Source organism: Primulina eburnea, chromosome 14 (assembly GCF_022965805.1).
Source record: "Primulina eburnea isolate SZY01 chromosome 14, ASM2296580v1, whole genome shotgun sequence".
In the NCBI taxonomy this organism is placed as follows: Eukaryota; Viridiplantae; Streptophyta; class Magnoliopsida; order Lamiales; family Gesneriaceae; genus Primulina; species Primulina eburnea.
The window spans coordinates 1,838,935-1,862,826 of record NC_133114.1 but is presented as its reverse complement, the minus strand read 5'-3'; the positions used below and the strand labels follow the sequence as shown (position 1 = coordinate 1,862,826).

The window sequence follows — 23,892 nt, the reverse complement described above, 5'->3', positions numbered from 1 at the left end:
CCCCTATCATGTATTATTTTCAAAAATTGATCTTTTGCTGTACGCTCTAAGGTAGGAAACGAATTAGAGCTGTGCTAAGTATTGCTGAAGGAATCTGCTTAGTAACCATCGGTTGCGATCGTGTGGTTGGACTGTGAGGAGCAGTTCGTAAAAAACGGTGGATATAACCCGGTGGTACTCTAGTCAAAAAGGTAAAAGATTCAATTTATTTTACGGAAGCATGATGGGCCTTTTACTACAAAAAAGAAATCAATTATTTAAAATAAATATAAGGGCAAACTTGGAAATTTGAGGGATATGGGGAGTTGAAACAAAGTTTTAATGGGGTAGGGAGTAAAGAGGAGGTTGAGAATGGAAATAGGGAGTTTTTGACAATTTCCCCTTATAATAAAGCATTACATTAACAATAACTAAAAAAATATCATAAAAATATCACATAGCGTGCAAATGGTTCCTAGTTTTAAAGAAAGTTGACATTCATAAGTTGATGATACATGAGCTAAAATTTCACCACATCATAGAGGTAGAAATATTTCAAGTATAGCTGATCGAGTTTTTCTAACAATTTAAAACAGTTAAATCTCTCAAGGCTACTCGATATTTACCGCAAATGTACATGTCAAGTTTGATACGATGTAACAAATACGAGTGTCGTTCCCACATAGATTGATATATGATAATTTAGCTAAGCACGTTTCTTTAGTTAAATCTAATGAAAAAGTGAAATTAATTAAATTAAATTTAAATAAACTAATTCAACAAACACAATAAAAATCATTTACATTAAAATAATAAAGAAATAATTATTAAGATATCGGTTCACTCACCCCTTAATATTCTATAATGATTGAATTTAATTCATAAGTCATGTTTTTGACGAGATTCCCTAATATATCAATATACTCTATCAAGTTATGTTGATCTAATTAACAAAATACAATAATCAAGTGTACTTGTGTTATTTGACAATTATAATCACGTTACGAACCGTGAAATATATTATGATCAATCGATTACCACTATGTCAAAAGTTATAGTTGTTAGCAAAAGCGCAACTTTATTTTCTTACACTTGTGTCAGTACTGAGTGCACCTACTTAAGTACTAATGGGTTGGGCTGTTATGCCCGTGAGTTCGGGGAGGTGCGTGTCTATCTGTTAGTCATGTATCATATCCCTTAGTCTTAACATTTCCTTAGCCATGTCCCCAACAATGATAATATTACCTGACGTCACTCTTTTACGGTCCACTTAGCCAACTAGATCAAGCGGCTCAACGTCAGCAGCTTGACACACGAGAACTTCTCATGAGGTCACTCATTCATCCCAGTACTGATATCATTCATGCACGCTAAACCCAATGAAATCATGATTTCGCTCTGATACCAATTATTAGGATCAATCGATTACCACTGGCAAAAAATTATAGTTATTAGTCCTGGCACAACTTTTTTCCTTATACATGTGGCACCGCAGAGTGTACCTACTTGAATTCTAATGGGTAGGGTTGTTAGGCTCATGAGTTCGGAGAGATGCATGTTTATCTGTATGTGCTGTGATACGACCACGGGTGGTCAAGCTCCAAAGAAGGCATGGGATCCTTTACAGTTGTCGGAGGGACCAGTCACCAGAGGACGACTAAAGAAATTCAAGGAGGCACTACAAGGAGTCATGAGCAAGCATGAAGGGGTCGTGACGCATGGGAGTACGTTCGGAGGCCAAAGGAATATTATTCAAGCATTGTTGAAGACGGCCGAGCCTACACGGATGTGCACACGGACCTGCACATGGGGTCCGTGCCCTTTACAGTCAAGGATGAAGAATTCCAGTGTCTACACGGACCCGAGCACGGACCAGTACACTGGGGTACGTGTCCTATGATATTTGCGAAGACCGAGTGTACACGGACCCGTACACTGGAGGTGGACACAGGGTCCGTGCCCCTTGTTTCCAGCTGAAGGTGATTTCTCGAGAGTACACGGACCCGTAACGGAGGAGGCCTACACGGGGTCCGTGTCTGAGGCGGATGAGCGAGAATATTTTCCTTCTTCAGAGTTTTAACTTTTTGGGTAACTAGATTTGTGATATCTTTTCATTATTAAAAAGTGTTTGGACGAAATTTGAGACACAATTGACATATTTCTCTAACTTTTTCAAAACTTCACTTTGTAACCAAAATCAAACTTATCAAAGTTTTAACTTTGTGGCGTTTGTCGATCGTGCATGTGCGGATTGTCTTAGACTCGTTCTTTGAAGGTTCGTTATAGTTTTCGATTGTTTATTTCGTGATTATTTGTTGCTAAACTTTTCATAGTTTAGAGGTGAAAATCACAACACACACTTGATTCAAAAGATCGGGACAACACATCGATCCTTGTTCGATATTAAATTGAAGGCGCGATTCATATTTAATCGTGTTTGCTTTTTATTCGTACGTGGATTCGTATCATTTGGTATCAGAGCTTAGGTTCATTGAATTCAAGTAAGTTTATCTTGTTCTTAAACTTTCATATCTGTGATATTTCTTCGTCCTTTTCAGACCTGTTCTTGTTCTACCGTTCTTCACCAGATTCTGAAATTTTGGTGATATTTTTTTTTTTGGGATTTTCGAGTTTTTACTCAGCCTTAGAGTAAAAAAAAACGAATACCAAAAATCCGAAAATTCACCATTATTTCTTTTTGATATTTTGTTCTATTCCTTTTTGTGAGTCATATACACTTGCCTCACACAGTGAAAAAAACAATATTGATCTTCAAATTGCTCGTCTACGCAATCTAAGTGAGTCGATCACATTTGTTCACAAGTCGAAACTTGATTGTTTGATAAACCCAAATACAAAGCTTGAGCACAGTTCGAGAAAAAAATCAAAATTTGAGTGGAAACATTTGAGTGTGAGTGTTATTTTCTTTGGAGTGACTAGTGAGTACTTGTTGTGAGCAAAAAAATTTAGAGAGGAGTGACGAGCGACTTTCTTTGGAGTGATCGTGAGCTTTTGGGTGAGGAATATTTTTTTCTACTAACGTTTTCTTGCAGGTACAATTCTAAAAATTAAATGGAGAGGGAGGTAGGAGATGATTCAAACCAAGGGGTGTCTAAGTTCCAAATGGAGGCCTTATTTGGACATTTTAGTAGGTTGATGAGGAATGAATTAGAGCCCTTGCATGAAAGGTTGGACAAGCTTGAGGGTAGTGCTAGTGGGAGTAAATCTAAGCCTAAGGATTTGGGTAGAGATGATGAGGAATATGATTTGGGAGGAGACAATGAGAGTTAAAATGAGAATTGGGGAAGGAATGGAAGAGGTAGAGGATTTGGGAGAGGAAAAAGAGAGGCTGTACGGGGTAGATATGATGGGGATAGGGAAGATGGTAACATGAGTAGTATTAAGATGAAAATTCCTTCATTCCATGGGAAATCTGACCTGTAGGCGTACTTAGAGTGGGAAAAGAGGGTAGAGTTCGTGTTTGAGTGTCACCACTATTCCGAACAAAAGAAGGTAAGGTTGGCGGTGGTTGAATTCTTAGACTATGCTCTCATTTGGTGGGATCAACTAGTGACCACTAGGAGGAGGTATAATGAGAGGCCCATTGAATCTTGAGATGAGATGAAGAGGGTCATGAGGAAGATGTTTGTGCCCAATCATTATTATAGGGAGATGTTTAAGATGCTACAAACTTTGAGGCAAGGGGTAAATAGTGTTGAGGACTACTATAAGGAGATGGAAGTAGTCATGATTAGGGTCAATGTGGAGGAAGATAGTGAGGCGACCATGGCTCGTTTTCTTTGTGGTTTGAACAGGGAAATTCAAGATCAAGTGGAGCTTCGACACTACTTGGATCTAGATGAGATGATGCAGATGGACATAAAAGTGGAGCAACAACTCAAAAGGCGTGGAGTTGGCCGCACCAATCAAACTGGGGGTTCATCATCTTCATGGCGATCAAATGTGGTGAAACGTGAGGAGAACAAGGTGGTGAGCAAGCCCAAAATTGAGACCAAACAAGAGGCGCCTAAGCAAGGAGTGCAAGGTAAATCTGAAACTCCTCTTAATCGATATAGAGATGTTAAATGTTTTAGGTGTCAAGGGTTGGGTCATATTTCTAGTGAGTGTCCTAATAAGAGGATACTGATCTTAAATGACTATGGTGAGCATGAGTCTCATAGTGAGGGTGATGGTGATGATGAGATGCCTTGTGTTAGAGGATCTGACGAGGGATATGAGGCGGTGGTAGATGAAGCACTAGTGACTAGGCGTATCATGAGTGCCCAAGTCAAGGAGGAGGAGACTAACCAAAGGGAAAACTTGTTCCATACTAGATGTTTTGTGAATCAAAAAGTTTGCAATCTTATCATAGATGGGGGAAGTTGCACCAATGTGGCTAGTAGTGAGATGGTAGAAAAGTTGGGTTTACCTACACTAAAGCATCATCAACCATATAGGCTTCAATGGTTGAATGATTGTGCGGAGGTGAAGGTGAACAAACAAGTGTTGGTGTCTTTTTCTATTGGGAAGTATGTGGATGAGGTTTTGTGTGATGTGGTACCCATGCATGCATGTCATATCTTGTTGGGTAGACCTTGGCAATATGATAGGAGGGTGACACATGATGGATACAAGAATATGTATTCATTTATGTTGAAGAAGGATTCCATTGTTTTACTTCCTTTGTCCCCAAAACAAGTGTTGGAGGACCAATTGAAAAAAAAGAAGAGAGATGAGGACGAAAAAAAGAGTGAATTAAAAAGTGAGATGACTTTCGAAAGTAAAAATGAAATGACTGAAAAAAAGAGTGATCAAAAGAGTGAGATAGCCATACAAAATCAAAATGAGAGAAAAAAAATTGAGAGGAAAGAAAATGAGAGGAAATAGGCCAAAAAGAAATCATATATGGCCCAAAAAAGTGAGTTGAAGCAATTGATGCACACACATGAACCACTTGTGTTGATTCTTTACAAGGAGATCCTCCTTAACACAAGTGATATAGCCGGAGCCCTTCCGAGCATTGTTGTTTCACTTTTGCAGGAATTTGAGGATGTATTTCCGGAGGAGTTGCCTCAAGGATTGCCACCATTGAGGGGAATCGAGCACCAAATCGATTTCGTGCCTGCGAATGCATTGCCAAATCGTCCAGCCTATAGGAGCAATCCGGAGGAGACTAAGGAGCTTCAACGGCAGGTAAGTGAGTTGTTAGATAGGGGTTTTGTGCGTGAGTCCATGTCTCCTTGTGTTGTGTCTGTTTTGCTAGTTCCTAAGAAAGATGGCTCATGGCGTATGTGTGTAGATTGTAGGGCAATTAATAACATTACCATTTAGTATAGGCATCCCATACCTAGACTAGATGATATGTTAGATGAATTGCATGGTGCTTGTATCTTTAGCAAAATTGACTTGAAGAGTGGGTATCACCAAATTAGGATGATAGAAGGTGATGAGTGGAAAACTGCATTTAAAACCAAATATGGGTTGTATGAGTGGATGGTCATGCTTTTTGCTTAACTAACGCTCCTAGCACCTTTATGAGGTTAATGAACCATGTCTTGCATGCGTACATAGTAAAATTTGTTGTGGTTTACTTTGATGATATTCTAGTGTATAACAAGAACTTGGCTGAGCATGTTAATCACTTGAGATTTGTACTAATCACATTAAGGGCTGAAAATTTGTATGCTAACCTAAAGAAATGTGATTTTTGTACAAGCAAACTTGTCTTTCTTGGTTTTGTAGTAAGCTCACAGGGGATACAAGTTGATGGAGACAAGGTAAGTGCTATTCGAGATTGGCCAACGCCTACTACTGTTGGTCAAGTTCGAAGTTCATGGTTTTGCAAGCTTCTATAGGAGATTTGTAAAATATTTTAGCACATTGGCAGCACCAATGACGGCGGTAATCAAGAAGAACGTTCCGTTCCATTGGGGCGAGGAGCAAGAGAAGTCTTTTAATCTTATTAAGCAAAAATTAATTAATGCTCCTTTACTTGTTTTACCTGATTTTGCTAACACTTTTGAAATTGAATGTGATGCTTCAGGTGTTGGTATTGGTGGAGTCTTGATGCAAGGAGGTCGATCGGTAGCGTACTTTAGTGAGAGGCTCAATGGCGCAGCGCTGAACTATTCCACATATGACAAGGAGTTCTACGCGCTCGTAAGGACCCTAGAGACGTGGCAGCACTACTTGAGGCCTAAGGAGTTTGTGATTCATACAGATCATGAATCTCTAAAGCACCTTAAGGGTCAACAAAAGTTGAAAAAGCGCATGCCAAGTTGGTGGCATTCATAGAGACATTCCCCTACATCATCAAGTACAAGCAAGGTAAGGAAAATGTAGTGGCCGACGCACTATCACGGAGGTACGTACTAATCTATACCTTGAAGTCAAAAATTTTGGGGTTTGAGCTTGTGAAGAAATTATATGTGTTAGATGAGGACTTCAAGGATGTATTTGAAACATGTATGCATGGTCCACATGACAAATTTTATTTGCATCATGGTTTCTTGTTTAAAGAAGATAGGTTGTGCATTCCTAGATCATCCATTCGTGAATTACTTGTTAGGGAAACGCATAGGGGTGGTCTAATGGGACATTTTGGTGTGGCTAAAACATTAAGTGCACGCATTAAACATGACGTTGAGCGTGTTTGTGAAAAGTGCATTACTTGTAGGCAAGCTAAATCTAAAACAACACAATCACACATTCCGCCCTAGGAACCTTGGTGATATTTATGGACTTGTTTGAGGTTTCTCGGACAAGAAGTGGGAGATATATTGTTGTTGTGGAAGATTTCAGATGGCACATTTTTTGCTTGTCACTGAGTGAAGTCTCACATTGATCATTTTTAGAGAATCGTTAGGTTGCATGGCACCAGGACATTATTTGTCGCGATGTAAATTTGAGTTACTTGGAAACGTAATGGCTAAACGTGCACAAAAGCTGTGCCTTCATACTCAAAGATGGACAAACTAAAGTTGTTAGACATAGGCACATTTGAGACTTAAGAAGAACTTAAAGAATGGGAAAATTGTTTTAAGTCCATAATGGTCGTGGCATTCTACTACAAATTTTTCGCCATTTGAGATTGTTTATTGTTTTAATCCTTTGACTCCGTTGGATTTGATGTCTTTACCTATGAGTGAAAGGTTAAACATGGATGGGAAAAAGAAGGCTGAATTTGTTAGGAACTTGCATGAAAAGGTCAAGGGCAACATTGAGCAGAGAAATGAGCAATATGCCAAGCAAGCCAACAAAGGGAGGAAGAAGGTGATATTTGAGAAGAGAGATTGGGTGTGGCTACACCTGAGGAAGGAAAGGTTCCCTGAGAAGAAACGTTCAAAGCTATTACCAAGAGGCGATGGACCATTTCAAGTCCTTGAAAGGATTAATGACAACGCCTACAGACTCGATTTACCAGGTGAGTATAACGTGAGTTCTACTTTTAATATTAGTGACTTGTCATTGTTTGATGTAGGTGACGAGCAAGATTTGAGGACAAATCTTTTTCAAGAAGGGGAGGATGATACGACCACAGGTGGTCAAGCTCCAAAGAAGGCATGAGATCCTTTACAGCTGCCGGAGGGACCAGTCACGAGAGGACGACTAAAGAAATTCAAGGAGGCACTACAAGGAGTCATGAGCAAGCATGAAGGGGTCGTGACGCATGGGAGTACGTTCGGAGGCCAAAAGAATATTATTCAAGCATTGTTGAAGACGGCCGAGCCTACACGGATGTGCACACGGACCTGCACACGGGGTCCGTGCCCTTTACAGTCAAGGATGAAGAATTCCAGTGTCTACACGGACCCGAGCACGGACCAGTACACGGGGTCCGTGCCCCTTGTTTCCAGCTGAAGGTGATTTCCCGAGAGTACACGGACCCGTACATGGAGGCCTACACGGGGTCCGTGTCTGAGGTGGATGAGCGAGAATATTTTCCTTCTTTAGAGTTTTAACTTTTTGGGTAACTAGATTTGTGATATCTTTTCATTATTAAAAAGTGTTTGGACGAAATTTGAGACACAATTGACATATTATTGATATTTTTATCAAGTTTAGAGTTTTCTCTCAAACTTTTTCAAGGCTTCGCTTTGTAACCAAAATCAAACTTATTAAAGTTTTAACTTTGTGGCGTTTGTCAATCGTGCTTGTGTGGATTGTCTTAGACTCGTTCTTTGAAGGTAGATTATAGTTTTCGATTGTTTATTTCGTGATTATTTGTTGCTAAACTTTTCATAGTTTAGAGGTGAAAATCACAACACACACTTGATTCAAAAGATCGGGACAACACATCGATCCTTGTTCGATATTAAATTGAGGGTGCGATTCATATTTAATCGTGTTTGCTTTTTATTCGTACGTGGATTCGTATCATGCTGTCTCATATTCCTTAGAGATCAATCTTACCATTTCCCTACCGTCGGTCCTATCCCAAGTAGTCATATTATTACCTATTAAGATCTGAAGTCACTCTTTTATGGCACCCCTAGCAAACCAAATTAATTATTGAATGTCAGCAGCTTGATACACGAAAACTTCTCAAGAGGTCACTCATCTCAGTTCTACTCTCAATTACACACTGCTTAATCCAACAAAATCCTTTAGTTTTCATTTTTTGTTTTATGGCTATCAACATTTACCCAATATTATATATCTGTAAAAATTTGTAGATCCATGGTTTATGTTGCTCTCTCATTTTATAAAATATCATCTCGGGCTTGCTTATAAAATATAAAATCACTTAGAATTTAATCATGTTAGAATATATAATAAACACAATAACATAATCAAATATGCATAAAAACAAAATTCAATTAAAAAAAAAAATTCAAAACACAAATGTTTGAGGGTACGATCTCATAAATCTTAACTAAAATAAGACAGAAAAAGATAAAACGTTGTGTTGAGTTCTTATTCTTTTCTTGCGCTCTTGCTCTCCCTCTTATCCTTTTGTCTGGCTCTCTCAGTTGTGCTTCTTATGGCTACTCCTTCTTGTTCCACCTTCCTCTATTTCATGTACTATGTTTTCTTCTTTTATATCTACGCCCAGAAAATCCGCAAAGATTTTTCCTTTTTGCGTCACGTTGGAGCGATCATTTTTTACGCCGTAGAGCATTCAATGTTTCCCAAGTATTCAAGTAGCACCTGCTTCACGTAGACTCCATTCACATCATTGCAACACAATTCAATGGACATGTTGGTGAAAGCATACTTTTTATGTAATAATTCTCCTCTACTTACCAACCAAGAAACACAAATCGCCGAGAATTTCCGGGTGTATAGCGTGGCTTAGGTGTGTACTACCAAAGATACTCTCTTAGGGTACGAGTATTTTTTCCTTTTGTTTTCAATTTTGGCTAAAGGTAGAACTATGTGGCTCGAATGTACGTAAAAGATGATTATTTGAGTAGGGATTGGGGATTGGACCAATATATATTTTTCCTTAGGATTAATAAGGTTACAATGGATTATATTTTTTTTACTGTTAGGCTTAGAAAAGCTAAAATTGTCACGACAATATTTTCCTGAACTAATTTTTAATACAACTAACTTGAATAAGAACATAAAAATATCTACGCTTTTCTTATAGTAATTTTTTTCGTTTTCCTAAATGCACAGACAAAAACATACAATACTTGACAAAAAAATAATAAAATATAAAAATGAAAACTCAAAGAACGAGAGTGCTCTCCTGATTGATTGTAAGGTAATAGGCTTGAGTATTGCAGATAAAAATCAATTTCTCTGCTGTGGAGAATTTGTTAGACCACCAATCTGCCACTTCTTCTAATATGCATATCTTGCACATAAATTTAAGAGATTAAACATGATCAATCAATAAAAATAACTCAATACAAAAATTAAAATTAATTTAAATAAATAAAACAGAAGTAAAACGCACGAGTTACCTCTAAAGAAGCGTTTAACTTTTATTCGTCGACTTAACTCTCTCAGAAGCACTCATCAAAGAAAGTTTGATATGGAAAGTAAGTGTCATATGACACCATTTATCAGCTTGGCGCCCTCAACCTTGGCCATATGTTATACAGTTTAAGTTTGTCACCTCAACAACACTCCACAAATAAGGATAAACATGGGAAGAGAACATCAGTGTTGGCTTTCGAAGAACAAAATTTTTTGAAATCGGTGTTAGAGGAAGAGAAAGATCACATGGATGTGTGTATGATAATAATTTCGATGAGATCAAATTGATATTTTTGGAAATTTCTTCATCCCCAACTTTAATGGTGACTTATCTTCATATGATAATTCTTCCAAAACTTCTTCTGACTGAGGCCGAATTTCTATAGCTTAATATGAGAATACTAGTTGTCAGAGCTCTATTGATTATCCATCTTCGTGTCACTGTGTTCAAACCATTAAAAATTTTTGTTTATGAAAAAATTTAGAACAATCATGATACCGAGAGTGTTCGTTAAATTACTGAATCTTACTCATACTGAGTAGAATAACTCTTCGTGTTGTTGGGAAGAACTTATGACTATTTTTTGATAAAACATCTTAAAGTATTACATAAGAAATATTCATGTAAAAATATAACATAAACCAGTAGATCACGCAGAATGAAGTACAATAAATAAAACAAAATTAACTAAACAAAGTAAAATTTGCTCCCGACAATGACGCTAACAACTTGATTGAGATTTTCTAGCACAATAATTTAGAACAATTAAATCTCTCAAGGTTGTTTGATATTTACCGCAAGTTTACATGTTAAGTTTTAATTTAATGTAATAAATATAGGTGTTATTCTCACAATGATTAATATCTTACAAATTTATCTCAAACATAATAATTTAATAACTTTAACGAAAATGTGAAATTCATTAAATTAAATTGAAACTCAAATAAAAGAATTAAACCAACGCACTATAAATAACAAAAAGTAAAATAATAAGAAAATAGTTTTTAGGATACCGTTTCACCTACCACTTAATCTTCTCTAATGATTGAATTCTCATTCATAAGCATGATTTTTAGGGGATTCCCTAAATTATCAATGTACTCTGTCTAGTTATATTAATTTAATTGACAAAATTCAATAATAAAATGTCTTTGTGTTATTTAACAATTGCAATATCATTAATGAACCATGAAATCCTCTAACTTTCGATTTCGGTCTATGACTATCAAGCATATATCTGACCTCATTTGGCTATGCAAGTTGTAGATTAATGAATTATGAGAACCTGAATTTCCAGTAGAAGCTAGCAATGTAAAATTTCAACAGCAATTAAGATTTCAGAAGCTGGTATTTTCCACCAGATAGAATCCAGCAGCAGAATAGTTCAGTAGTGCGAGATTCCAGCTGACAGCTACTGATTCTGCTTATGACTCGTAACTGAAGTATTTATCATGGAATAAAGGTTGTAATGACACTTAATGACAGATTATGACCATTAATTGAGAGACTAACAGTCAGAAATTTTCCTATAAATAACACCCTCAAACCTCTGAATTGGTGTTACACAAATCTTGAGTTATCACTTGAATTTTCGAGCTAAGAAAGTGTCTATTTCAAGCAGTAGAAACCAGTAGCCAGAACAAGCAGATTCCAGACTTCAACCGAAACTTTCTAGCAAATTACGGTAAGTGGGCTTATGTATAAATATCTTGAAACCAGTTTGATGATTCTGTTTTGAAGCAAAGTATATGTAATTCTGATTTCTAATATATGATTTTTGAAGCACTGAAACCTAGTGAACTAATGGTAGGAATATATATTCTGAATATTAATGAATTTTGATTACTGATTACTGTCATCACCCCTTCGATGAGAGAACATATAGGGGACTGATATCAGTTTAGCCATGAAATTCACAAACATTCTCAGTGCTTACTTGCCAAATTATAAGTTCTTATTTCTGTTCTGAATACTGATTCATGTTCTGAAAATAAGAGTTTCTGTATATTATTTGTATTAATTACTGTTAATGTTGAAAATAATTTCGAAAACTGAGAGTTATTCCCGCCCCCGCTTATTTAGTGACGACCATATCACTCACCCACCAAACTCATCTCAGATAAGAACGAGGAAGAAATGTTAGAAGAAGAAGAGCAGATTCAGTTTTGGGGCTGGTGAAGAAGACTGTTATTTCTCAGTTCTATTTATGTTTTCCGCTGTATCTGTTAAGACGACATTATATTTGGTTTTATATTTCCGCTGTAAAACATTAATCATTTGACTTTGTATTAGACAATAAATATTCAGTATTATGAATAAAAGACTGGTTTATGAATTTTGTACTTCTGTGGCTTGTTGTTTTCGAATGTAAATTTGAGAGCAACGCAGGTGTCGACCAACCCCGTCCATGGGACGTGACATGAATGATATTACTCTCTTATGTTATAAAATGTTCTATTGGCCTCATTTATAACATATAAAATCATTTCGAAGTTGATCATGATACAAAGTTGATAATGTTTTAGAATCGTGGTCAAGCACAAATGATGATTTCAATTATACCTCTCAGTTACTACGATGATGATGATAACTCACTTAATAATTAAAAATTAATATATTCAAATAATGAATTTGCATAAACTATAGATTTATTTAAGAAATAATAAATAGAAAAATATATTTCTATATACCAATTTGAGGATTAAGAAAATCCATATGATGGAAGAAACACCAATTCCCAACCATATTATAGTAAGAAATCGATTTACAAAAACATAGATTACAATGAATTGAAGACGTACCATCAAAATCAAACATGGAAAGATTCAGTGTATGTATTTTTTTTTTTAAAAAAAACATTAATTAAAATAAATCAAACTCTCCTCCTTAAAGCAGTTGCCTTGGTGGATTTCTCTTCTGATTCGGGGGCAACAGGAGCGACTGGTTCGGAGATTGAAGTGGGTCGGGCTTTGAATATTCTTCAATCTCGGGAACTGTTGTCGCTTGGGAGCTCCCCTCGGATTCTTTTGGTATTTCCTGCATGCATTAATATAATGTCATCTATCGATGAATATATAACTAATAATGTATATTTGCATAGAGATTTTATGTGGTGATTACTTTTATTTCGTATTTATTTCGGAAAAATTAATAATTGTAATCAGCTACTTTGTCATAATGAAAAAAATTGATAATGAATATCGAAAAAATCATAATTAATTACCTCAACGAGCAACTTTCCGATTGACTGACTCTCATCGTTTTCCACCACCACCTTCTCTTCCTCTGCAATGGCCTCCTCCACTTCCGCAGCCTCGGTGGGGACTGACATCTCCTCCTTCAGCTGTTCCGACGGCATGGCGGTTTTTTCACCCCTCGTGGCCTTTGGCACACTAGCACAAGCACCCATTTTTCTGTTACCAAAACCCTAAATGTTCTTGATTGATCTTTTCCTCTTCCAAGACAAAGAGGAAAATGAGGTCTATATATAATGGGAGATCTTTCCTCGTATTGCTCATGCAATATTTGCTTCCATAAATCAGATCCTTGTATTAATGACTTTTGCTCCAAGGTTTTAAATGAGATATATAAATTTTTTTTTTTGCGCCAACCCAACTCTCAAATTTCATCATTTAAAATTTCAAATCATCAATAATATATAGTAATAATAAACATTTATATATCGGTGTGCTATTTAATTAGTTTAGAAAAATCAAACTTATTAACGAGCTATTTGACTTATTATTCAAAAATTAATATTCGAAATGTATTTATTCGATGGATAATAATATCAAAACTTATAAATAACTCATAATTTATAAATAATAAATTAATTTTTGCTCGATTCAAACTCTAAAAAATAAAAAGTTATTATGTGTATCAATATAATTTTTCACCTCAATCTGCTCAACCAAATTAATGTTGGTAAATACTTTTTTTAAAAAAAATAAAATAAAATTTCAAAGTTTCAATAATAAGTTTTTTTTAAAACATTTGCGGACACTACTTAATTGTCTCATTGGGAATAAAATTGACATTGATAACATGATTGTTCCTTGAAATCTTGATTCTTCTACTGCAAACTCCGAAGCTTGTTCAACTCTATATACAAAAAAAACCCGCTAATTTAGCGAGGGTTTTGACGGTCTTTTGAATTCTAAAGTTGGTTTTTTAAAAAATCATTGCTAAATTGAATTTGATCACCACGACAGTTTTAAAAAAATCATTGGCAAATTACCACTTTTTTTTTAAAACCGTCGTTAAATTAGCGACGATATTTCAAATTTCATCGTTAATTTAGTTACAGTTTTTTTAAACATCTCTAAATTGAATTTGCTCATGGTTCCGTGGGCAAATTACCACAGTTTTTAAAACTATGGTCAAATTAGCGACGGTGGCGAAATTTTAAAACTATCTCATTAATTATATAACGATGAAATTTTTAAAATTAAATTTCGTCGCAATTTTGAATTTTGAAAATAATATTCAAATTAGCGATGGTTTTTCAAAAACCATTCGCTAATTAATAATCAGTAACTAATTGTCTATATATACGCTCATTCCTCGTCATTGTTTTAGCGATATATGTAATATAAAACTTTTATACGTGTATTAGATGTGTATATCTATACTATATTATTAAGTGTGACTATGATAATAACTACCTAGAGTGGACACCAACTTTTTTTCTCAATTTTACCCTTAAATGATACTAATATTACACTTTTGTTTTTTTTTTTTTTAAATTTCCACACACACTTTTATTTTATTTTTGTTTATTTCAACCATTCAAATATCAATTTAGTTCCTCTATAATTTGTCAAATTTCACTTTAGTCCATCAATAATGATAAAAATGATTGTACACACACGCATCGCGTGTGCATAGTAACTAGTGTAGTATACGCTATATATATTTTATGTTAATTAAGATGTACGTGAAATTATATTATTTTATGTTATATTATTTAATTTATGTACTATTTAATTGTATGAGATATAACTAATATGTTTTGTGTATCATTCCAAATACATTATTCATTAACATGACTTTTTATTTAAATATTTACAATTTTAATTTATCTATTATCAATAATTATTAATATACTTAATGATGGACACGAGGACGAAGATGGTGACGACCACGACGATTACGATGATGACGAGATTGTATTGTATGATTGTATTAATTAATTTTTTGATGATATTTATTGCACATTTTAGTTTATGTAGCAGTCAAATTTGAATTTTTTTATATATAATATCAGTCGAATTTAGTATAATATATATAATTAGTTTAATGTTTTTTTGAGAAATTTTAATTAATTAATTTTTTTATGAATATTCAATTACATTATAAAATTTGTTTAGTATAAAAACATATTGATAATTAAAATTATAAATATAAAAAAAATTATAATTTATTAATTATAAAATTTTAAATATTTTAATTTCATTAAAAATAATTTAAAATAAATAATTTTACGAAGGTTTTAAAAATACCATCATTAGTTTTATTAATTATAATTTTTTTTAAATATTATCATTTCAATAAAAAAAATAATTAAAAATAAATAAAAACCATAGCTAAAATTAACAACTGTTTCTAAAATGTATTTAGAAAAACCGTCATTAATGGTCAACAACGACCGATATAGGGATGGATTTGACCGTCGCAAAATCGGTTTTTTTTTGTGTGGTGATATATATTTGTTATTTTCTAAATCATTTGCAAAATGTAAAGGTAAGAACATATTAGCTTTTGTTGGATGGTTTTATAATATAAAATTATTGATTGAAGGGGGCATCTATGAACTTATATTTTTTAGACTCAAGTATAAAAATAAATGTGAATCAACACATTGGATACATAATGTGATGCCCCAGATTCGACGACTGTCCTCACGGTATCAAGACGATTCTTTCCAACGTTATGTCTTCCTCACACTCATATATATATATTAGGAAACTTTCCAGAGGGTCACTCATCCCAAAATTGCTAAAGTCAAGCACGTTTAACTTTGAAATTCTTATGTGATGAGCTACTGAAAAGAAGATTTACCTTCTTGATATGTGTAATATAATACATATCAAATCTTTTAAACCATATTCAGCTGCACAGTCCAATACCTGAATAATTTCTGAATCCCTCTCCTTCTGATGTAAGATCGGTTCATCCATGTTCCCTCCGCCTAGAATCCTGCTAGGAGTCGCTCATTGTCCGTGCAACCTCATGGAACCGGCGATCACCCCTCGTCCTCTTCGGCCTCGGGCCTCACAAGTCCACTAGCTTCCACTTGGTTCGTCCCAGAACCACACTATACTCAGAGAGGTCGGCTCTGATACCAATTGTAATGTCCCAGATTCGACGAATGTCCTCACTGTATCAAGACGAGTCTTTCCAACGTGCTTATGTTCTCAATCACAAGAACAATGGTAAGTTTCCCAGGGGTTCACCTATCCCAAAATTGTCCCAAGTTAAGCACGCTTAACTTTGAGGTTCTTATATGATGAGCTGTCGAAAAAAAGATACACTTTCTTGATATGGGTAGTACATATAAAATCTTTTAAGCCATTTTCAACTGCACAATCTCATCCCTAATTAGTTTCTGAATCCCTCTCCTTCCGGTGTAAGATCGGTTCATCCATGTTCCCTCCGCCTAGAAGCCTGCCAGGAGCTGCTCATTGTCCATACAACTTTATGACACCGACGATCACCCCCCACCCTTCTCGACCTCGAGCCTCACATGTAAACTTCGGCGAGACATGGATTGGGTGATAGATGGAAGAAGTCAAATTAGAAGAAAATTACAAAGTGGATAAATAAAAAAAGAAAATTTTTTGTATCATATTACATAAAATGCAACTGCCTACGTGGTTGCTTGAATTAAGCCAAAACTTGTCATCGAAAAATCAATTACTCTGTTGACTTGTTTATTTAATTAATTAATATTGGTGTTAGTATCTATTTAATTAACTTGTGAGACGTTTTTATAATAGTTTTTCTGAAACTTTTATAGGTATGATTATATTATTTAAATTTACGTGCCATGGGTATGAGATATTATTTAATATCCAAATGTAATGCTGAAATCAACATTAAGCGAAAGAAATTAACAAATAAAATATATAAAGAGATTTAAAAATTTATAATCTTTATGTATTGCTTTATAATTAAAGAGAATATATTCTTGTATAAAATAAAATGTAATTGTTTCTTCTAAGCCAAAACTTTTTTTCGGAATTTTGGAAAAATCTATTACTATTAATTAACGTGTCATTTATTTAGTTTTTTTTTTCATTTTTTTGTGAAAAACTAATTAGCTAAACAAACTCTATATATTTTTTCTTTTAATATATATATATATATATATATATATATATATATATATATATATATATATGTATATATATATATATATATATATATATATATACATATATATATATATACATATATATATATATATGTACAATTAAAAAAATATGCACAAAATTATTTATTTTTTCTTTGAAAACAATGTTGGTTGTTCAAACTCAAAACACAAAAACTTACATAAGACGATCACACATATCAATTTCGTGAGACATATTTTTTATTTGGGCCACTCATTAAAAATTAATTTTCATGCAAAAAGTATTACTTTTATTATAAACATGAATATGATTGACTCGTCTCACAAAAAAACTAGTCTAAAGCTCTGTGTTGATTACTATTGTTCAGCGATTACATAAATTAGAAAAAAGCTCTCTGTTTATTACTAATTTCCCTAAAGTGTTTAAAAGCGACGGACTGTACATTTTCAAATCTAGAAAAAAGCGCACGGTCAAAAGCACGCTTTAAATATTTACTAGTATTTAACCTGTGCGATGCACGGGATGATATTATTAAAAATTATTGAAAAACAAATAGATATTTAAATTGAAAAAAAAAATTATAATTATAAAAAATAAAAATAAAAACTATTTTTCGCTAATTTTAAAAAACTTTATTAAATACAACACATATCGATTAATTTTTTTGTTAATAATCACTATTATATAACAAAAGTTTAGATTGTGATAGCCTAAGGCAATGACATGATGCTTATCATGTTTAGTGTATTGATGTTGGCCATCAATCTTAATACATATTTAATTCTTTAATTTTCAAGAAGCAGTATATTTTTATTTTTTTAACATGTGATAACAAATATTTTTAAATCATATTCAATAAAATTAATGAGAAATAATTTTTAAAAAATTCAGTAATTTCGTCTAAATCTACATTCACAAACAATTTTGTGACATTACACGTGTTTGGCACATTTAAATGATAACAACAATTGTTTCATCAATATCTTTATCCAAATAGGTTGTGATTTTATTTACAAAATATCTTCATAATATACATAACCACCTTTTTTTTCGAAAGAAAAATGAAACATGTAATCATAAGTAAATTATGTATAAATCACAAAAGTTATTTTATTAACATTTATTATGTGTATTCCAAAACAATGTCAATAAATTTTATAATGCATCTTCTAATAAGATGTTTATTTTCTTTAGAATTGGTTTAATCATTTCCATTACGGGATATTTTATACTATCATGTATACATGAACTTTGTAATATAGAAGAAAATTATCACATTAGTAATACGTAATAATCAAAATTTTGTACAAATATAAGAATAATATTTTTTACTTCTCAATCATGAAAGACATATTTCAAACTTAATATCTGTTGTTCTCGTTGTTTCTATATATAGGTAGTTCATAACAACGAATAAATCTAAATTTAAACGAACATTACATCTTGGAATGATTCAACTCATATATGGTGCTAAAAAGATAAGTCATTTCAGAATTCAATTTTGGAGTAAATAAATTTAGTAAGATAAATATAATAAAATTGGTTCTAATATAATATGCAATATTGCATTATTTATAATTTAAAATTCAAATATGACATCTCAAGAGACAAAAATTATATATTGGATACTTTTGACATAATTATAGCATACATTAACTCTTTCAAATTATGAAATCTCGAATGGCATGCATTGGGTGTCAAAAATTTCTGATTATTGAGGGTAATATACATGTTTATTGAGAGTAATTTAATGTCCATTTGAAAATATTTTTCTATCTCGTTTAATTTTCTTATGCTCTCTTATTTGAATTTTTAAGAAGACAATTAAAAATATACAAAATACGTATGGTTTTGGAAGAAAAATTCAATGTATTAATTCTTTCAAATTAAGGTAATTTCGAAACAATGTGTATTTGAGATAAAAAATTTATGATTATTAATAGTAAATTAATGTTCATTGAAAAACCTTGATGTAGTGATAACTTTTAACACTCAACCAAATTTTTTTTCAAAAAAAATAAATAAACTAATTAAATATCGTATTTCTTTTTACTAAGTAATTTGGGTAGGAAATTACTTAAAATAGCAAAATTTATTTTTGAATGATTTACCTCATGAGTGATACTGAACATTGCAATCATTTGTATTTTAAATTTATTTATACAATTTTTAATTAAACTGATTGATATAATCAATGCAAAATTTTTAATATAGTTTACGTTTTCAATAGATTTAATTTGAGTAAAAACATAAAAAAACATGAATTAAATGAATTGATATAATCAATGTAAACAATAATTAAAGTGATCATTATTGCAGTACACACATATCAATATTCATTATAATATTTCCTTTTTTAGTAATTACATTTTGGCGGGAAATTACTATTTTTGGCAAAAACTCTGCTTTTATATATACTAGTATTTCACCCGTGCGATGCACGGACATTTATTTTTTATAATAAATGATTAACATTAGTAAGTATGATAATTTGTTTCACTTTCTACATAAAATGACGGTTTAACAAATTGAAATGTCTATTGTTTTCATATATATATAGAGCTTAACAATGAAACATGAATAACATAGCCATTTTTGTATTTATGCTGAAAAATAATATCACACTTATTTTAGACAATGAAGGACATAATGTGTTTATCAATTATATCATATACACATATAAATTTATGAATTATATACAAAACAGTAATTGTAATAAAAATAATGTGGTTTTAATTTAAATAAGGGTCATAAGCTAATTTGAAATTTGAAAAGTCATCGAATTGACGTGATACAATAACATATTCAGTATAAATTGGAACAACAACATATAAATTATATATTAATTATTAAACATTAATTATGTTAAAAGGATACCTACATTATATATAATCTTGTCATTTAGCAAATTCATTTTGCTGGATTTTACTAAATCGAGCATACAATTTGGATTTGAATTTGGTTGTTAATTTCACTTTGTATTAGGTTTATAATTCCCAGAAGGGAATTGAATTTTTGTATTTGAAATTTGAAATGTATTTTATTTTTTTTTGTTAATCCGAGAAGATATTCAATTCTCAATTTGTATTATGTTATTATGTTTATAATCCCCATAAAGGAATTAATTTTTTGTATTTGAAATTTCAAATTTAATTTAATTTTTGTTCTTTTTCCGAGAAGATATCCAATTTTCAAGATCATACATTCACGTACATTAATTTGAAGAATTAAATAATGAACCAAATAATTTAAACCATTTAAATCATTTCCATCATTTATAATAATAACATTACTCGATAGTTTCCTTTTTTATAAAGTGAATTTAGGCGGGAAATTGCCAAAAATAGCAGACAACTCTGCTTTTATATATATATAGATATAGATATAGATATATATATAATTTTAACACTCAACCAATTTTATTTTTAGAAAATTTAAATAAACTAATTAAATATTGTATTTCTTTTTAGTAATTAATTTGGGCAGTAAATTACTTAAAATAGAAAAAATTATTTTTGGATGATTTACCTCATGAGTGATACTGAACATTGCAATCATTTTTATTTTAAATTTATTTATACAGTTTTTACTTAAACTGATTGATATAATTAATGCAAATTTTTTTAATATAGTTTATTTTTTCAATATAGTTTAGTTTTAATTTGAGTAAAAAAATAAAAAATATATAATACATATATTACATTTGAATTAATATAAAAATTAATTAAATTCGAAATTGAATTAAATGAATTGATATAATCAATGCAGACAATAATTGAAGCGGTCATTTATCGCAGTGCACGTATGTCAATATTGATGATAAATCTTTTCTTTTTTAGAAATGACATTTTGGCGGGAAATTACTATTTTTGGCAAAAACTCTGCTTTTATATATATATAGATTTTTTAAAAAAAATAGAACTCAAACAAATTATTAGAAATAAAGGTAATAGCATCATCTTTTCACTTCATATATTTTGTCTTTCAATCCATCTTCTCTTTAAACAATCGTTGGCTGCAAAGGATTGAACTTATCCATATATTGATCTTGATAAAAATATGAATCCAAATTGAAATCTTTTTTGGATTTTTAAAATATCCTTCTTAATATTTAAACATTACTATTATTTAATTTTTCAGATTTTCTTCACACCACCCTTTCTTTATTTCTTAAATAAAAAATTGTACACGAAAAAAATAATGCATAAATCAAAGTTATGCATCCATTATTGGGAACAGGGAAAGACTTGGCATTGAGATTGTAGTCCTGCTTTACATATTACATCGATCGATGATGGCCAGTTCTCTTTAAAACCACTTTTCATGTTTGCTGTAACAATTCTAACTCGCGTCTCGTGGGTTTGGTCGGGTTGATATATCGGCGGTAGATTTGAAACGATAACCAATTTTCAAATCTCCTGAGGTTCATTTCTCTGGGATATTTGGTCTCCTTCTTAAAAGGTTGTTCGATAACCGTGATTTCCCTCCTCTCCATACGTTTGGAGGCCATTGGAAGAAACATTTGGGATGGAAGATGCATCACAAAAAAACGCTCCATTTGACGACGGTTTCATTCAAATAGTCGCTAATTTAGCGACGGTTTTTCTTAAACCGTCGCTATATAACGACGGTTTTTTAAATAACCGTCGCTAATTGGATTAGGCGATGGTTTATTAAAAACCGTCGTTAGACTAACGACGGTTTTAAGTGAACCGTCTCTATTTATAGCGACGCTTTTACACATACTGTCGCCAGAAATAACGACGGCCTTTCACAAACCGTCGCTTAATTTGATAAGCGACGGATGACGAAAAGCCGTCGTTATTTGTGGCGACGGTAAGAAAAAAGACCGTCGCTATATATAACGTCGGTTAATATAAACCGTCGTTAAAACCGAAAATAGCAACGCTTATAATAAAACCGTCGTCATGTTTTGCGACCGTCAAATTTAAACCGTCGCATATTTAGATCGGCGGCGGTTACACATGAAACGTCGCTACTAGCGACGTTTTATTAAATCCGTCGCTTTTAGCGACGGTTTTAAAATAACCGTCGCTATTAACAAAAATTCTCTATAAATTGCCGTGTCTTCGGACACTTTTCTTCACACCTCTCCTCTCCCTTCACTCACATTTGCGAGCGATAAACACGTCTTTTCTCGTGGAGGTTTTATGTTCCTACTTAGGTACGTGTCATATGACACATTTTGAGAATATATAATTATTTTAACCCATCTTCAAAAAACTATTTAAAAAGAATCTTGTAAAGAATAGTTTATTTTATTGTTCAAATTCCTAAATTTAAATATTAAAATAAAAACTAAGAAAAGATATAAGAATAATAGAAAAGTTGTCTCTCGATTCATTGATTGATTTCACAATGTTGGATTCTCAACTTCAAATTTCTTCCAAAAAGACCATAAAGCTTGGAAGAAAGCTAATATTAAATACATAATTTTTTTTTATTTTTACCCCGAAAATCTTATGTTTGGAGTATTCCTTTCTTCTTACCGAAGAAGTAAGATGATCTTACGTTTGGGAACCACCATGCCACGTGACAAATCCCCAATTTATATTTGATTTTTTTTTTTTTTTTTTTACTTTATTTCCATTATTCCAAAACCCAAGCATATTTCTTTTCTTAAAGAGGTAACCCAAGAATAAAGCTAAAAAGGGACACTCCATACCACACGGGTTGAGGAGTCTATGGTACACCTAGACTTCTGTTTTCAATTTATTTATATAACATTATTGGCCGACTTTCTCATCGTAAAATTAAAAAAAAAAAATTGATGGACCCTATATTTTATGTTTTCAAACGAGACGACTGACTGATCCTCTTATACAAGACAAAAATTAAGAGATATACTCTCGATGTAGTATATAATAACTCGGTTTTAAAGATTCTAGAGCACAATGATCATCTGAACTATCTAAAAGAAAATTCTTTATCACTCAAGATAAAATATTGAGCTTTTTGGCTCATTTTGGAACTATTTTTTTTTTTTTTCAAAATCGTCGGATCACGTGGACACTTCTTGATTTTTTTAAAGGTTAACCTCATGTGTATGTTACGCTCTATGGTGTGTAATTCACCCATTTTCAAGTTGGCGTCTTCAAAAATACATTTCAGCTCGAAATATATATACCTGACAGCATGACATAAATTTTATACCCCTTATATTAATATAGACAAATTTGTAGATTAATATTTCCTTTTAACATGTATTTTTCTTGGTACTACTTCTATTCAAACTTCTTTAGGTAGTTTAAATACGGAGCCAGCCCAAGGTAATTTTGAATCCTGGCTCCGCCCCTGCGTACGTGCATGTGTTCGATGGGTTCTGAGACATAAAATTAAAAATAAGTCTTCTTGTTGCGGTAAAAAATTGTAAAGTTCAGTTTTCAAATAACAAAAACACTGAACAATACACTGAACATTACATGAAACGTATATTTGTATAATTACAGGGAGGAAGATGATATCATCAACAAAATTAAAGCTGTTAAAATAAGTGGGAAAAAAAAAAAGAGAAAAATTCGAAGCCATGCAGACATCCGACAGCAGCAGTTAAAGAGTTTAAAACACCTCAGGGTTGGGAATTGGAGAATATATTTTAATATTTAT

General features: G+C 32.4%; 1 protein-coding gene across 1 annotated transcript; it reads right to left on the bottom strand.

The window, feature by feature from the left end:
• Positions 1-12,796: 12,796 nt before the first annotated feature.
• Positions 12,797-13,355, bottom strand: LOC140812428 (uncharacterized). The gene is made up of 2 exons (XM_073170688.1): positions 13,134-13,355; positions 12,797-12,946 (listed from the first exon to the last, which is right to left on the bottom strand). The coding sequence occupies exons 1-2, from the start codon at positions 13,317-13,319 to the stop codon at positions 12,797-12,799; spliced, it is 336 nt and encodes a 111-aa protein (XP_073026789.1). The 5' UTR covers positions 13,320-13,355.
• Between the last annotated feature and the right edge of the window lie 10,537 nt (positions 13,356-23,892).

What these genes read in the sequence shown, in the direction of transcription:
- LOC140812428 (XM_073170688.1), bottom strand. Translation starts at nt 13,319, where the DNA reads ATGGGTGCTTGTGCTAGTGTGCCAAAGGCCACGAGGGGTGAAAAAACC. An exon ending in TCGGAAAGTTGCTCGTTGAG is followed by an intron (nt 12,947 to 13,133) that starts GTAATTAATTAT and finishes TAATGCATGCAG; the next exon opens with GAAATACCAAAAGAATCCGA.